We start from the raw sequence: 14,879 nt of genomic DNA, 5'->3' as shown, positions 1-14,879 counted from the left end.
AGTAGATGAAGACGATTTCCAAAGCACAGCACAATACGCTGGCAGTTTAACACGCGGCGACAAATGCAAACGAATCTGATCTGCATCACAGCACCGGGTTCGTATCCCGCTCGAGGTCATAAGCATGGTAATTTTCACTTTCTGTTCAATGACCGATGAAGGACAAAATAATTGGTCTGAGCAACAGTTTCCGGCGCAACTTCAAAAACAAACGCGATGGGAAGAAATTACAATCTGTCGCAACCGACGGTGACGTCTCTGAGTTCTTTTGTTGTGAAAGACATGAACTTGTTTTATGAAAGTGAACAAGCATCAGTTGAAAATTCTATTGTTACAATCGTGTCAATCATGCTCTAGATTCATACTTATCCATGCAGTCAGGAATTGCTGTTTTTTTCCTCCCGGCCACATGCTTGCTTTTTCGTCGTAGGAAAAACAAAGCAATATAGAACTCCTGATCTAGTGAAGCGAAAACAGAGCACGGAAAAGGGGACATCAACGAAAAGAAATATAAACAGTAATAAGCTGACAAGGGAACAGAAAAGAGGGGCTCATTATGACTTACATGATGGAAGCCAACAGTCACTGAAACCAAGGAGCATAAAGGAATTTTTTTTCTTTTAAATGATGTGCAGCGTTCATCAACTGTATATTAATAATGCAATTAATCTAAAGGTAATTGACTAGAAAGCAGGAGAAAATCAACTACATGCGGCTGGTGGGATCCGAAACCACGACCACCGAATTTCGCGACCGATGCGCTACCAACTCAGATAGGCGAAGGCTGTCCAATCTTCTGCTTTGTGGGGTAATTATGTGTAGTCTGACTGAACCTTGAGAGCCTTCACCAGCGCCGCCTCGTCCATAGCAGAGGACATAGTACGCCCTGTATTACCGCGACTGCCCCGTAGGAGCGTGACGGAACGGTGAGGGCGGAACCTGTGCGAGAACTCTCTTATGCTATCTATGGCATTAATCTTGCCAGAATCGAGGGCCTCGTTAGCTATTGATCTGACAAAGAAAGGAAAAATAGGGGCTCCGAATTATTGACAAGAAAAAAAGTCCTCCATGCTCCTTTGTTTCGGTGACTGCTTCCGTGACGCAAGCCATAACTAGCCTCTTTCTCGCTTCCCTTGTCTGCTCACTAACTAACGAGAGCCTCGATTCTGGCAGTCTTGATGCTGAAGGTAGCGTTAGACGGTTCTCGCGCAGCTTCGGTCCTCGCTGTTCGATCTCGTTCCTACGTGGCACTCGCGGAAGTACACGACGTGCTAAGCCTGCCGCTACGGAGGAGGGCGGCGCTGGTGAACACTTTCAAGGTTCGGTTGCGCTACACACAAATACGCGCGAAAGCAGAATATTGGACAGCCAGCGCCGTAGCGCAGTTGGTAGAGCACCGGACGCAAAATTCGCAGGACGTGGGTTCGGATCCCACCAGTGGCATGTGGTTGTTTTTCTTCCAATTTCTAATCAATCTGTGTTTACAATAACAACCCTGTTAGGCTACCACTGATGAACACCACAAATCATTTAGAAGAAAAACATTCACTATGCTCCTTGGTTTCGGTGACTACTGGATTCTACCATATATACACTAACATAGGTAATCATGCATCAACTGTTCCGGCTAATTTCAGCAATGGATCTAGTGGACTCTGTATATTGCTAACGGAGCTTTTCGAACGGAAGGGGACACCTTGGTAAAGTGAGTTTCGCCGACCGCACCAGCATCGTTGGCGCTGCCCTATCACCCTATTAGCCGGCTGGAACTGGAACTCCTTCATAAGCTGCAAGGTAAGACCACTGGCACCTGGGCGTGCGAGGTGATGGTCACATGTGTTAATCGCATATCACGTCAGATTGCCTTTCAACGCGGAAACGCTAGATGTCACCGCTGATAGCAAGATGAACACTTCTTTATGCCACGTTTTTTGCACACCCAGTCTGTACAAGATAGCACGTTTTATTGTAATTGGAATACGTGAACAATAGATTGCAATAACAATTTACACAAAGTGCTAAAATAACCTGACTTTTCGACACAGTGGGCGACAGCATACTTCAACCACAACATAAACGCGCTCTTCGCAGATCAGTTCCACGCCGGGTAACGTAGAAGGTTAGGATATCGCGAGTTCGTTCCCCGAGACCGTGAATTGGTCCACTAGATAGTGGCTTTTGGTTTGAGACCATTTCAATGCCATGTAATATTTCTCTTGGTCCGTAGTGCCCGAATCCTTTACCTTATGTTCCTGAGTTTTAAGCATGCTGTTTGGAGTGTTTTTCTTAATATTGAGCTGAACGTTTCTCGTAGAGATAGCCTTCAGGTGAGCATGTACAATCCCGCCTCGCAATGCGGTGTTGTTGCGAAGGAGCTACTTAAGACTGTCTGCAAGTTACAGGTTTTTCAGTCGTCATGTTTGCATAAAGCCCACAGTTCCAATAAATTCAATACCAAGCAGGTCTTCTGGCTTCTAAAAAATAGAATTAGATGGGTAAAAACAACACATTACGCATCTGAAGGTGCTTAGAGTTTAATAATGAGTTCATATCTACTTGCTGTGTCATGTTAATGAAGTCAAAGAGGCTTGAATCTGACATTCTTAAGCTTGCTGCACGCACGCACATGCACGTGTATTTAGCTGACGCTTTCCTCTCCACTTAGAAAAAAATATTATTATGCATGTATTCAGATAGCCGCTCGGGTCTGTACAAATAAAATGCCGTGAAAATTACCAAGACAAACTGTTCTTATAATTCTGGTCACATGCTGGGTAGCTTGTTCGCCTTGCTGGTGGTTCATGAAATAACTATACCATTTAGTTCATAAAAAAACAGTTGTTGCGCTAGTTTTTCCTAGAACTGTATCGTGCGTTATCTGGCGACTTGCAGAGAGTTCACTGCCATCCTTTATGAGAAGGGTTGACCAAACCAGTATGACTTTTAGCCACGATTATGCTCCTTGTCTTCATGCCCGATTCCTATACCGTGGCTTTGAAATGAGAACCCTGTAAAACGACAGTTTTTGCTCTTGAATGCAAGCAGTGCTCTCTGTGCTTTTTGCTCGTCAAGAATAAGCAGAAAGCACTATGTTCAGCCCTAACTTTTTATATACCGACTAAAGACCGAATGGGCAAGGTAAGTTGATTGCACCGGGAAGGAAAGAGCTACTCCCTCGGTAAAGCGCTAAAACAAGTATTGGTTGATTATATAAGAAAGCCACTCACTTGAATCCCGATCGATCCAGCAGACACGATGTTCTCCAGAGTCCTTGCCACGTACAAAACATCCAGAGCAGCCAGACTCCCACTGTCTGCCGTGAGGTTTTGAAGGCGATCCGCGGCAGGAACCGTGGTCTCTTTGGTGACCACTTCCTGATTTTTGAAGAGGATGAAAATAATTCTTCGTTCTAAAGCCCAGAAGCTAATGGTCTTCAATACTTTTGTGCCTTTGCTTGAGACGACAAGCAGTTACTTTTTTATGTTGTAAAGACTGACTAGGTATAGAAGAATTTACGAAAAATATTTTGGCACTCGTGAGCACTGCAGCAGTCGCAACATCATTACTCGCCAAAGCATGTTGCAAAATAGAAGCAATTCTTCCTTTAGACTTGAGGTTGGTAGAAATATGAATCACAGAGTATTCCTGAGACGATGTACTGAAAGTAAACGCCAGCAGGTATTCTTCAATTCCTGGATAACCTTGCTATATTGATGTCTCTTTTGCGTAAAATGTCTTCCTGAGTTCACAGGGATTTGTTTCCGTATTGAAGTCAAGTTTTGGCGCTTAGGACATTAAACTATTGAACAGGCTTCTCCGAGGTCGTTCCACATCTGCTAAGCATATGTGGTCCAAATGGCAGGAACAGTATTCGCTGTGCGTGACTATTTCTTGTCTCTTTTGAAATGATTTTGTACGCTAAGGGAAACCTCCTTTCATAGACTGCGTGGTCATGTCGCTGACACTGGCGGTGCTGAAATCAAATGCTGGATGACCGACGGTTTGTGGATAGGCCACTCTGAGTGGGCCACTAAGGCTGAGGCGCCTCACGAAAGGTCTCTGGCAGAGCACAGACTCTTCTACCTATATATATGCTGGGAGGAAAGGTGGCGGCGTGAAACCGGTACATGTGATACTAAAATCCTATAGGATATATCATGCAAATCTGCTTCATGCAAGTGTATCATGCAAATGTGTGCGCGTTACCGATGGTGACGGAGCAAGAAATTTTGATTCTGAAGTGCGCGTGCTCTACCACGTGTCGCCTTGGGTACAGTGCCTCTTCCCAACCATTTGACCGGCTTTTAAAACACACGTATATACATTGACACAGGAGTGTCTTCGCGCGCTGACAAACTGGGCGAATGAGCCCCCGCAGGCGGTGCTCCCGGCAAAACATAATTACGCCGTGCGGTTACTGGCGCACAGTCTTGGAGCGTTGCCAAGTCGTGTGCTACAGACGCCGCTGACGCCGACAGCTCACTACTAAGCAACAAGCTGCAAGACCAAACGCTCGCAAGCAGCGATTTCTTCAGTGATGAAATTAGTACTCGAGGCTCGTTTGGGAAGCACGCAGTGAAAGCGTCTAACCCGAGCGCTCTTGTTTTATTTGTTGTCTCCTGAAACTCAATAACTATACTATTTATTTCATTCTAGCTCACAGCTATCGGACATTCGGCACATGACCGTTGGTCGCTGGCCCACGTGAGATATCAACAAGAGAGCTCAATCAGTCACCATATATGTCTCTTTATGCCTCTGGACGCAAAAGGACGAATAATTATCTGTGAAAAATCAATTCGAGTTTGCCACTATTTGAGGCCACAAATTTATTTGTATTAAATGTACCCTCAAGGCTTCCTATCAAGTGTACTGCAGGCGCTTAAAAAAATTATTTCGCCGGCTAATGCGGAAGAAGTCGGAAGGGAAAAGAAAGCAAGTGAAGTGTCTTCGGGGGCTTCCATGGCGGGGACGAACGCCGTAATGAAATTTTAAACGCGCTAAAGTTGGCCGCGCATTCGCTGCACGTGTACCTGCTGCAAGTTCAGGTGAAAGACGAGATGGCGAAGAGAGGTAGTAATAGCAGTCGAAGTGCCTCTGGATGTGCTAACGCAATGATGCCGAATCCGAATGGCTTTCCGTAGTCATACGCGGTCCGCCTGCTTAACTAAGCTCTGTTCAGCACCAAAAAGCGACATCCCCTATCTTTCAAGAATAAGATCGCACGTACTATGTATGCTTTCCGAGGAAAGGTTTGTGTACTTCAGCTTCTCGCACTTAACCGTCGCTGCACGTACAGCGGCGATAACGTGCCTATGTAGCTCTGCCTTCACATTCATTTCACCCTGGTCTTTAAGGCTTCTTACATCTTTTCACTTCCATCTACTTTCTAAAGTAGGCAGATGTTTGCCTCTTTTCGTAGTATTTGACAGCCTGTTTCTACGCCCTTTAACATTTTTCATTCTCTGTCCATGTTTTGAAGCCACATAATAATAACTATAAAATGAATTATACATATCATGCCAGACCGGCCGCAGCCTCTACGGGGCTTGCATGAAATAAGCTGCAGGGATTGCAATTGAATTTACAAAATATAGTTTCCATTGCCTCTTTAAAATGAAAAGTTATATCCGTACAGGTCAGAAGATACACTGAATGCCGAAAAAAAGGAGAAAAGTGCGGTAAACAATGGAGGACCTCCTCGACAGTCAGTAAACTTTGGCAGAGGTAAAGAGAATAAGGCGTTTGCTTTAAAGCCATGTAGTTGGGCCGCAGGGTAGGATATATAGTTGGAGACATAATGTGCAAAATACACTTGCCGCCAGCGGCCAGATAATGTACCACTCAGGCACCTCCAAAGTGGGCGTGTGACTGCAGCGTCTTTCATCGGCCGAGCGGTGAAATTTCTCTATCAGAAACAAAAACAGATATGAACTTCTTGCCATAGAAACCGGAAGCTGTCGCGTGAGGCTTGTTTCATGGCGTTTAGCCAACCGGCCCCCGTTCAACGCAAGCGAGCCATACTCGTGCGGTAACCGTTTTATTTGTCTTTTTTATGGAACGTGGGGATTAGACATGGTGTTCAGTGACGAACGCAACGGCTGCCGACGAACGGACGAGCCCTTGTACCCGTAGATGTGTAAACTTTCTAAACAATTGGCACGGGTGTTCCTGTGACCACCAGAATATTTGGGAAACTGGTGATTCATAAGGAACCACACAGCATGGCCTAGAAGGAAACACCCTGGGCTCTATAGCTTTAATAAAGACTCTACATGCATTCCCTCAACACAAATAACAAAAGAACTAAACAAGACCACATAGAACAATTACGTTGAGTACACGCACAATTTAGCGAAGAATCGTATCAGACACTCTGAACAACAGATAAAGCACCACCGCAACGCTCCATCGAAAACTTAATTTGGAGGTTAAATTAGGACTTCTATGACTTCGGATCATGCTGATTGTTGTTTTTGAAAGATTGTTAGCAGTCAGGTGTATGCACTACTGTATCAAGAATTTTCTTTAATGCGTGCTTGTCGCGAGTATTAGAAAACATGCATCACTTTGTTTCGCTCTCGCTAATACCTGTGCTGCACGGGAACGTTCGAATGACATCTTAGTCGAATGGCATTCGAGACTTGGAATGGCATTCGGACTCGACGGACTTCCGCGACGCTACACAACGCTTTCCAAACGCATTTGAAAATTCTTCAGCTCGTTTTCAGTGTACTATGACGACGGCGGCGGTGGTCACACTAGTGCGACAACGACCCTGTCACGGTCAACAGCAGCATATATGATTGTAGTGGGACAAGTTTTTGAGGCCAACGACACCGAGGAATCCGAACGGCGGACGGTCAGCCTTCTTGTCCTCGGCAGGCCGGCGGCTGAGCGAAAACACGCTGATGAGGCGACGGTGTGAATATATTCGCCCTTCTACCTTATCCATATAGTTAACAAGCGAAATTAACGGGTATACTTCACATGTGCCCATTCGAACACTCACCAGCTATAAGCGCTTGCCAAATTAATTTTAATCGATGGCGACTCCCTTCCCTTCCGCGGCGACTAGGCCTAGTGAGTCCGCAGGTTTACGTCTGAGAATTCGGCGGCTGTGAAGAGCGAATTCTCAAGTTTTAGCAAATGCAAATGATCAACGAGTGTAGTTTTGACAACAGTGACCTGAAATCAACTATCGCTCACATCGCAGGGCGCATATACGATGAACGGGAAGCGCCGGTGTGACCCAGGCCGCCGAGCACTACGGTCAGGAGCAGTCGTCGCCGTTGCTATTTTGTAGACAACAAGTTATGCCGTTTCAATTACCGCGAATGGTCACCAATCATACTTCTCAATAAAGCAGTTTAAAATAAACTACTGCTCGTGTCGGAAGAAGTCGGGACAATTAGCGACAAGTGTCCGTCGTAGGCGATGTCAGCAGCCCGGCTGTCAAGTGTTTCTCAGGCGAGCGATCGTATCGGCGCTTCCTCCCACAGATTGTCGCACTGCGTTAACAAGCACGGGTGAAACCGGTACAAATGAGATGAGCTTATTTAATAGAACTAAAGCGCAGAATGCGTCTTATGTCATGAAAACGAGCGCTAGCTGTTCGTAGGCAGCGATGTAAACAACAGTATTAGGGCAGCCGTCCTCATCGGCGCACTGCTGGAGAAATTTCATACCCATGCAGTAAATGTTCATTGGTGTACTATTACCTTCAAGCACTTACGCAGACAGAACACGAGCTATTTTCTAAGCAAAGAGCAGGAAAAAGCGAGCAGCGGGTATCAAAATGAGCAGCCACACAGCCGAAAGCAGACGCGCGGTTGTGGGCGGGGCGAAGCGATGGCGGCGGCAACGCCTATTGGCCGGTTCGGGCTGTGTTCGCGTTTCGAAGGCATTTCAAAATCTGGAATGTCTCCGCGGAGCTCCGTCGACTCGAATGGCATCTGAACCGAATGCCGTAGAAAAATTTCGTGTAGCAGCGTAAGTTCGGCAGTCGAGCCGAATGACATTCGGTTGGAAGGCATTCGAAGCGCCCGTGTAGCACGAGTATAAGGTGTGTCGCTCTCGGCAGTCGATATTGCGGAAACACTTGGGAGCAGAAAGTACAGAAAATGGGTGACAGACTGTGGCCTAAATAATGATAATAATAAGAATTCACACCAAAGACGTCTTGCGCCACATTTATATCCTTGATGCAGCAAATAAATGAACAAAATATCACCATGTGCGACAATAATTAACCGATTTTGAGAGAGATCAATTGATGCCAGTGTAACTTGCCAGGGAGAGATTTCTGAGATCCAAGGTTGCGCTCCTCGTGTGGCGCTCACACGTTCCTTGCACATCGCCCCAATAGGCTCCCACCGTGAAGTTGCCCTTGCACCGTCGTACTGCTGGCTGGCCGTCCGCTGGCAGCAAACAAGACATTCGAAAATAAGGAGAGCAGCAGTGCCACTTTATCGCGCATCGGCGTTACACTGTTAGAACTCAGGGTCTGGGTAAGGTTAGAGAATTTGTCGAATTTTTTCTTCGACAGTTACTTTGCTGAATCTCGACTTTGCAGATGCTCAAGGCTCTCTACGAGAAAAATCAGAAGGCGCTAGTTCATGGAAGTGTAAGCGAGGCACTGTCAATGCGATGTCAGTTGGCAGGATCACCTTAATATAGCTAATTGAAACTCTTCATTAGTTCCTCTAACAGACTTTTGGATTTGGGACGTTCTGAACACAATGTCAACGCCCAGATGTGAGCACAGAGTTAGCTGTTTGCAAATTATTGATGCATGTTACCAAATACACTCACACTGAATGCAAGTTTGCTCCGGAATGGCTACGCCTCCTATGGGAGTTGCTGGCCACGTTAGCGTGCTTTGGAGGCCTGCGCTATGCGTCGTATTATCCACGAAGCACATTTCTGTGAAAAGAAAAAAAAATTTAAAAAGAGGCACTGACGAGAAATTAGATCAAAGCGGAAGAAATGTAATGTCAGGGTCACATTTTTCCTGTCAAATATAACAGCTGCAGTAAAAGACACATCTCATTAGACAATAGCGCCGTAGAAGAGAAAATTACAAGCAAGAGAGACTGCTTACTTTAATAGAATATAGGAATTTTTCACTGATTTATGGCTTTTTAGGGTTTAAAGGCATTATTAAGACTGAATGGGCAACTGAATATTCCAACTCAGTACTCACAAGAACACAGGCATTCATTAATACCTCGCGCTAAGTAGCGAGGATCAGATGGAACTTTTGAATAAATATAAGTTCACTGAGCCCATTTTCTAAAATTTTTACATTTACCAAGAACTGAAAAACTCTCAGCTGAGCAGTAAAAAGCAAAATATTTTTAGAAAAACAATCTTCCGCTATGTTTGCTTCTGCGAAACATGGTCTGCGGAATTTGAAGAAATCAAGGGTCGCTGAGGGCCCATCGTTTTCCACTCGATAAGTGATTGCAAGATCTTTAAAATTGTCTACAAGCTGAAAAGTACTCTGGCAGCGTTCTGTGGACAGCTGGCAAAATAGTTAACATTTATCTTTCAGCTGTTTTTTCTTATTTTGCTAAAAGTAATACATGGCGCCAAGAAGATCGCCATCTTTCAGCAACAATATTCAGGGCGTCTGACGACGTTGTTAACAGTGGTATTTTTTCCAGCCCTTGTTCTCTTGAAGTGGATCTTCATAGCACAATTTTTGTTTAGCTGTAAAACAAACTTGGGTCTTCAACACAGCCTTATTTGAACGTTTCAATGAAATGCGAGAATCCAGCATCTTACCTGTGCTTCTGATGGCCAATGTGAACGGAACAACAGAAGGAGTCGTCTCCAGCGTTTCGTTGCTGTTCGATACGGTGCCGTTAAGCCACTCGCTGCTGTTAGATACGGTCGCCTTAAGCCACTCAATAATGCTAACTTCTTCCTCTTGGCCCGTCATCCTTCGCTGCTTTCGCAACCGCTTAAAGAACACCAGGAATCTCACCAAGTCTCTGGCGCCTCTGGTGCGAAAAAAGGAGAGGAAAAATTACCCCAATAATGCGGGAGAATTACGTCGCTTACACAGATTCTCTCTTGCACAGTCTGTGCACATGCCGATACGGTATTTGGAGGAGAGACTATTCATAGATACAATGACTAAGGTGAACCTCCAAGAAAATCAGAGTGCACTTCGCATATTAAAAACGAAAGGGCTCTTTGATAATTTCCGCCACATTCGTTCAGTTCCACAGGCTCATCTCGGTGTGTTTTGAACCCTTGAGAGCAGGATTGAACCTCGTCCCTTAATTTCTGTAGTACATCTGCTCGTACTGCATTTTAGCCTGAGAAGGTACACCAGTACTTGATGGGGATTGTCTCAACTGGTGCGCGTGTTCGACGGTGGAAAAACTAATATTGGTGCGAACATTCGCAGTGTTTGTTCATTCTTCAAATCTGCCGCAATACAACTTTATCGCTTTATTTGCGACGCAAGACGAGACTAGATTTATCTCGATTGATCGCAGCCAGGAAGAGCTTATTCTAGGTTGTTCCGGAATGTTCTAGTAACTTTGCACGATTTATCTCGAAAGTTCGCTATCAGCTTTAAATTGAGCACGGCCGGCAGCGGCGGGCATTCTGTTGGACGACCGCCGAGCACGCTTGTCGCTTCGCCGCCGCCACCGAGTGATTCAGTCCATTTTGAGGGCAAGTTAGCCCAATAAACAGTTTTCTTTTACAAGACATTTTGTCCATCTTCATCGCTGCTTCGACTGCCGTCACCACTACCTGACATCTGGTGGAGGTGCTGGGTAGCATTCTATGTTCTGGACGCCCACTTCAAGTCGTGAAGCCACTACTTAGCGCTTCGCACCTGAGTACGAGCCGACAGCTCAGCGAGCCAGCCGACATCTCCAGGTTGAGGAGCCTGAGTTCTGGATCCTGCCGGACCACACCAGATAGCGAAAAGACACTGCTACGAGCACCGCAACCTCGCCGAAGATGTCGACACCGATCATGCTGCAGCAGCCGCGGGTGCCGCCAACTTTCAATGAATCCCTAGGCGAAGGCCCTGAAAAATGGTTGGACCAATTTGAGCGCGTGGCGTCATTCAGCAAGTGGGATGATGAGGAAAAAATTGGACACGGGGTTTTCTCATTGGATGGCTCCGCACGCACGTGGTACAAAAACTAGGAGTCGTCCCATACGACATGTGAGCTATTCAAGAGAGAACTATTGAAGGTATTCACCAGTGTCGTGAGGAAAGAAAGAGTCGAACGACTCCTCGAGTCCAGGATCCAGCTTCCGAATGAGCCCGTCCGCGGTTACATCGAGGAGGTGAAGCGCCTATTTCGCCGCGCCGACCCCGGGATGACCGAGGAAAAGAAAGTTCAGTTTTTAATGCGTGGCGTAAAAGAACAACTCTTTGGCAGCCTCGTCCGCCAGTCGCCAAAAACAGTCGAGGAATTTATGCAAGAAGCCTGCACGATTGAGAAGACCCTCGACGTCCGAGCTCGGCAGTACAATCGCCCTTCCTCTGCCTGTGCAATCCGTTCGGACACGCCGGCCACCACCAGTGACAGCCTGCGGGAAGTTATCCGCGAAATCATCCGAGAGGAGCTACGCCGATTACTGCCATCCTCCCCAAAGCCAGAAGTAGCGACTCTGATGGATGTGGTACGGGAAAAACTGCAATAGGCACTTGGCACCCCGACGGCCACAGAACCCCAGGACATGACCTAAGCCGGTGCAGTAATGACTCCTCAACCGCAACGACAACCCCTACATCCTGTCCGACCTGAACAACTTGTTCCCGAAAGCCACCTCCCTGCTCCCGCCCTCCCAGCCTACGATCGACGCTCAAGCCCCAGGAAATGCGACTCCTGGAGGACTTCCAACAACCGAGCGTTGTGCTTCCATTGCTGTGGGGCCGGCCATATTCTTCATCATTGCCCGTACCGACGTATCTATCTACGAGGATTTGCCGTTAACGCCCCATGACAACGCTTCGGCCAACGTCCGCAGGAAATCGACGAGTACCTGCGTCGAGAGGAGTACACGCCGAACCCCTTTTCGCACCCACCATCGCCGTCAACCTCGCGCTTTCCGTCGCCACGCCGCAGCTACGCAGCCGCGGTACGAGGAAGGTCTCTTGCCCCCGTAGGGGAAACTAAAGACAGCAACCTCTGGAGATGAGGTTGCTCACGAGCGAAACGCCGAAGATCCTCCACCGACCACGCCCCATGAAGACACTGCACCCGCAACGCCGCATGAAGAACCTACACTTGCTGCACCGAAGCCGCACAAAATGACAACCCGGACCATGACGCAAACTGCCTTCAAAACAACGCCGCCACCCAGAAAAGGTTCGACCACACGCCCCACCCGCGACTCACATACGCGACGAAGCCAACACCCGACGCCGAGAGGGACGTGCAATGCAAGAGCCAGGAACTTCGACTTTGAAGTGACTATCGACGACCGGAAAGTTACCGCTTTAGTCGACACAGGAGCCGATTACTCGGTGATGAATGAAACATTCACTGCGCATCTGCGAAAAGTCACAACAGCTTGGGACGGCGCACAAATTCGCACCGCACGGGGCCACCTCATTACATCATCAGGACGATGCACAGCGCGAGTGACTATCAAAGGACATACCTAACCCGCGACCTTTGTTGTGCTACCAAAATGCTCCCGCGAAGTTATCTTGGGTATAGATTTTCTTAATGAACATCAGGCGATCATCGACCTGCGATAAAAGCTGATCACTCTTTCGACGAACGAAGCTATCGCTTCGATGAAATCTCGGGAAAATCACGTTGACCTGAGTGTCCTAAAGGAAGAAGTGAGCCTCCCACCCCGTTCAAGCGTTATCGTGACCGTAGGCGCCACGAAAGCCATTAACGCTGAAGCCATCATCGAGGGGAACATGCAGTTGCTTCTACACTGAGGAATCAGCATCGCAAGAGGCATCGCACATTTCCTCAATGGCGATGCCGAAGTACTGATGACTAACTTCAGCGAAGAATACCGGCACATTAACAGAGGAACGATGATTGCTTTCTTCGACGAAATATCCGACGTTTGAGACTCATTCGTCCTCTTCGACCCCTCGGCAGAAGATTCGCCTGACCAAGAGAACTCTCCCACTTTCGAAATCAACCCAGCCCTGCCCCGGAACAGGCAAGACCAGATCCGCAATCCCCTTCGAAGCTACAGTGAGTGTTTTTCGACATCGCCGAAGGTCCGACAAACGCCAATCGCCAAGCATCGAATTATAATGGATCAGCACGTCCGACCTCTCCGTCAAAGCCCCTACCGTGTGTCACCGCGAGAACGACAAGCCATCTGGGACCAAGTCGAAGAAATGCTTCGCGACGACGTCATCCAGCCTTCAAACAGCCCATGGGCTGCACAGGTTGTTCTAGTGAGAAAGAAAGACGGCGCACTTCTATTCTGCGTTGATTACCGCCGCTTGAACAACATAACAACAAAGGACGTCTACCCCCTCCCCCACATCGACGACACACTGGACCGCCTCTGTAACACCAAATATTTCTCGTCGATGGACGTCAAGAGCGGCTACTGGCAAATTGAGGTCGACGGAAGAGATCGCGAGAAGAAAGCATTCATCAATCCGGATGGGCTGTCTGAGTTAAAGGTGATGTCATTTGGTCTCTGTTCCGCACCAGCGACGTTTCAGCGAGTATGGACACAGTGCTGGCAGGCCTGAAGTGGCAAATTTGTCTGGTATATTTGACGACGTCGTTGTCTTCGCCTCTTACTTTGAAGAGCACCTCAAAAGACATCGAACAGTACTAGACGCCATCAAGTCGTCTGGCCTAACCGTGAAGGCAGAGAAGTGCCACTTTGCCTACTAAGAGCTGCTGTTTCTAGGCCACATCGTTAGCAAGGAGGCAGTACGCCCAGACCAGCAGAAAACAGCTGCTATTGAACAGTTTCCACCGCCGGCCGATAAGGAATCAGTGCGCAGATTTCTCGGACTGTGCGCATATTACCGACGATTTGTGAAAAACTTTTCGCGCATCGCCGAGCCCCTGACCCAACTGACGAAAGCAGTTGTGCCGTTTAAATGGGAAGCGCCGCAAGGAGGAGCTTTCAAGGAACTTTAGCGTCATTTACAGTCCCCCACCGATCCTCGCGCATTTTGATGAAAACGCCGATACTGAAGTTCATACAGGAGCAAGCAGCTTGGGCCTATGTGCCGTTCTCGTTCAAAAAGCGACGGGCTTGAGAAAGTCATCACATACGCTAGCCGTTCCCTTTTGAAGGCCGAGGCTAACTATTCGACAACTGAGAAGGTTGCCATCATCTGGGCTACGTCAAAATTCCGGCCCTACCTGTACGGACGACAGTTTAAGGTGGTCAGCGATCACCACGCGCTGTGCTGGCTTGCCAATTTGAAGGACCTCTCTGGCCGACTCGCTCGATGGAGTCTGCGTCTCCAAGAGTTTGACGTCACTGTAGTTCACAAGACCGGACTCAAGCACTCTGACACCGATTGCCTATCACAAGCCTCTGTAGATACAGCGCCGCCGGACGACGATGAGGATGCCTTCCTGGGACCCATCAGCCCAAGCTCTTTTGCTCAGCAGCAACGCTCGGACCCCTGCCTAAAACGCCTCATCGAGTGCCTGGAAGGCAAGGTTTCTTCACCCCCCGCTTCATTCAAGCGAGTACTGTCTTCCTTCTGTGTGCAGAATGAGGTCCTTGTGAAGAAGAACTTTGCAGCGAGCAAAACAGCCTACCTCCTTGTTGTGCCTGCTTGTCTCCGCGAAAAAGTTCTACACAATTCACACGACGAGCCGACAGTTGGACATCTCGGGTCTACTCGCACCCTCCGACGCATTCAAGACAAGTATTACTGGCCC

At 47.7% G+C, this 14,879-nt stretch overlaps 1 protein-coding gene across 1 annotated transcript in view; it reads right to left on the bottom strand.

Annotated features, from left to right (window-relative positions):
* Positions 1–14,879, bottom strand: part of LOC144109686 (uncharacterized) — a 166,862-nt gene that overhangs the window by 24,117 nt on the left and 127,866 nt on the right. Inside the window, exons 19-22 of the mRNA XM_077642486.1 lie at positions 9,790–10,007; positions 8,815–8,925; positions 8,289–8,420; positions 3,228–3,370 (exon numbers count right to left, since the gene is read on the bottom strand). Coding sequence (XP_077498612.1) covers positions 3,228–3,370; positions 8,289–8,420; positions 8,815–8,925; positions 9,790–10,007 — 604 coding nt within the window. The remainder of the gene's footprint in view (positions 1–3,227; positions 3,371–8,288; positions 8,421–8,814; positions 8,926–9,789; positions 10,008–14,879) is intronic.

Source organism: Amblyomma americanum, chromosome 11 (genome assembly GCF_052857255.1).
Source record: "Amblyomma americanum isolate KBUSLIRL-KWMA chromosome 11, ASM5285725v1, whole genome shotgun sequence".
Classification (NCBI taxonomy): Eukaryota; Metazoa; Arthropoda; class Arachnida; order Ixodida; family Ixodidae; genus Amblyomma; species Amblyomma americanum.
The sequence above is the reverse complement of the archived record's forward strand: the minus strand, read 5'-3'. Positions and strand labels throughout refer to the sequence as shown.